The sequence below is a fragment of the Amblyomma americanum genome, chromosome 5, assembly GCF_052857255.1.
Source record: "Amblyomma americanum isolate KBUSLIRL-KWMA chromosome 5, ASM5285725v1, whole genome shotgun sequence".
Classification (NCBI taxonomy): Eukaryota; Metazoa; Arthropoda; class Arachnida; order Ixodida; family Ixodidae; genus Amblyomma; species Amblyomma americanum.
In genome coordinates, this window is record NC_135501.1 from 65,340,138 (window position 1) to 65,341,618 (window position 1,481).

At 58.0% G+C, this 1,481-nt stretch overlaps 1 protein-coding gene across 1 annotated transcript; it reads left to right on the plus strand.

The window, feature by feature from the left end:
• The first annotated feature begins 368 nt into the window (after positions 1 to 368).
• LOC144133929 (arylamine N-acetyltransferase-like) lies at positions 369 to 1,232 on the plus strand. The gene has a single exon (XM_077666979.1). It carries the CDS (start codon positions 369 to 371, stop codon positions 1,230 to 1,232), a length of 864 nt encoding a protein of 287 aa, XP_077523105.1.
• The last annotated feature ends 249 nt before the right edge of the window (positions 1,233 to 1,481 follow it).

Genomic DNA, 1,481 nt, shown 5'->3' on the forward strand with positions numbered 1-1,481 from the left:
ACTGTGCATTTCGAAACTGGCGCGAGTTCTTCCACTTGCACGCACCGTACGCAAAGGGGCATCACAAAGATAGACGTGACACTCGGGTAATCTTCTCCGCTCTGCGCTTACGCGACAAAATCACACGCAAGAAGTGCGGTGTTTGCCGACGACCCTCTGTTTATTGCCAAAGAGCGGCGGAACCTACACGTCTAGATTCAGTGACGCCAACTCGAGATTGCCGGCTTCCTTTCTCCGCACATCCTCTCCTGCGCGTTCCTCTCTTCCTTGCTGCGCAAAGCGTGGAGGCGCTGCCCCGTCTGTCTCCGCCAGCTGTTGCTGCACAGCGCGGCAGGCCTCCTGACAGCGCCGCGAGCTCCCGCGTAACAATGGATCCGTTAAGCAGCGAGCAGACGGCCGCATACCTGTCCCACCTCCGCGTGCCCAGGCCGCGCACCGTTGACTTATCTGCTTTGCGCTCACTGGTCGAAGCGCACCTCGACCGCGTCACGTTCGAGAACATCGACGTTCTGCTGGACCGCCCCATCAGCCTCGATGCCTGCTCCCTGTTCTCCAAGATCATCGAACGTGGTCGCGGCGGCTACTGTTTCGAGCTCAACTCCTTGTTTGGTCGCCTTCTGGAGGCGCTCGGTTACCGGCTTCGACTGCGCATGGCTCGCGTCCGCAGGAGCGCGAGCCCCGACACGCCGCTAACGGTCAAGCAGCATCTAGTGCTCATTGTTGATCTTCCCGAAGGCGACTACCTCGTCGATGTAGGATTCCCCATGGCCAATCCTTACCTCCCGCTGCCCATGGGTCAGTCCTCTTCTTGCGTCGATCACCCGTACGTACTGAGACCGATGAACTCGAGCTACTGCCGGCCGGGGACGCTCGAACTGTGCGTGCGTCGGCGCGAGGATTGGATGCCGCTTTACCGCATTGAGCCTGACGACCACTACTGGTATGACACCACCCCCTTCAACTGGTACATGTCTACTCACCGGGACTCCGTTATGAAACGCATGCTCCTGGTTTCACGCTCGGAGGGCGATATACGACTGTCTTTGTACAACGGTCGCTACAGGCGGCGGCTGCGGCATGCAGGCTACGACGCCCTGGACAAGCGAGACATCACCGACGTGGACGAAGTGCTGGCTTTGCTCCAGAACGTGTTTTGTCTGCGACTTTGCCCCGACACGGATGTGGAACCGCTGCGTGCTCGCCTGGAAGCAATTCTGAGCGGGTCTTGTTAGACGCGAAAGGCCGACAGCGAGTTGTGGTGATGTTTATGTGATGAAGTGTGTGTTGCGGAAACTCCTAAGACGAGAGCAAAAACGAGTCCTGCCAGGCTTCTGGGGTAAATGATGGCGCCTTATCGTAGTGATTTGCCGAATGTCACCCGCTGTCCCAGCATCGAGTGGCAACGCAACATGACACTTCACTCTTTTTGTTCTCTGCTGGACATCTCGTTCGAAGAACCGCGCGCAATTTTGTGTGTGGTT

Coding starts and splice junctions, on each gene's coding strand:
- LOC144133929 (XM_077666979.1), top strand. CDS start 369: ATGGATCCGTTAAGCAGCGAGCAGACGGCCGCATACCTGTCCCACCTC.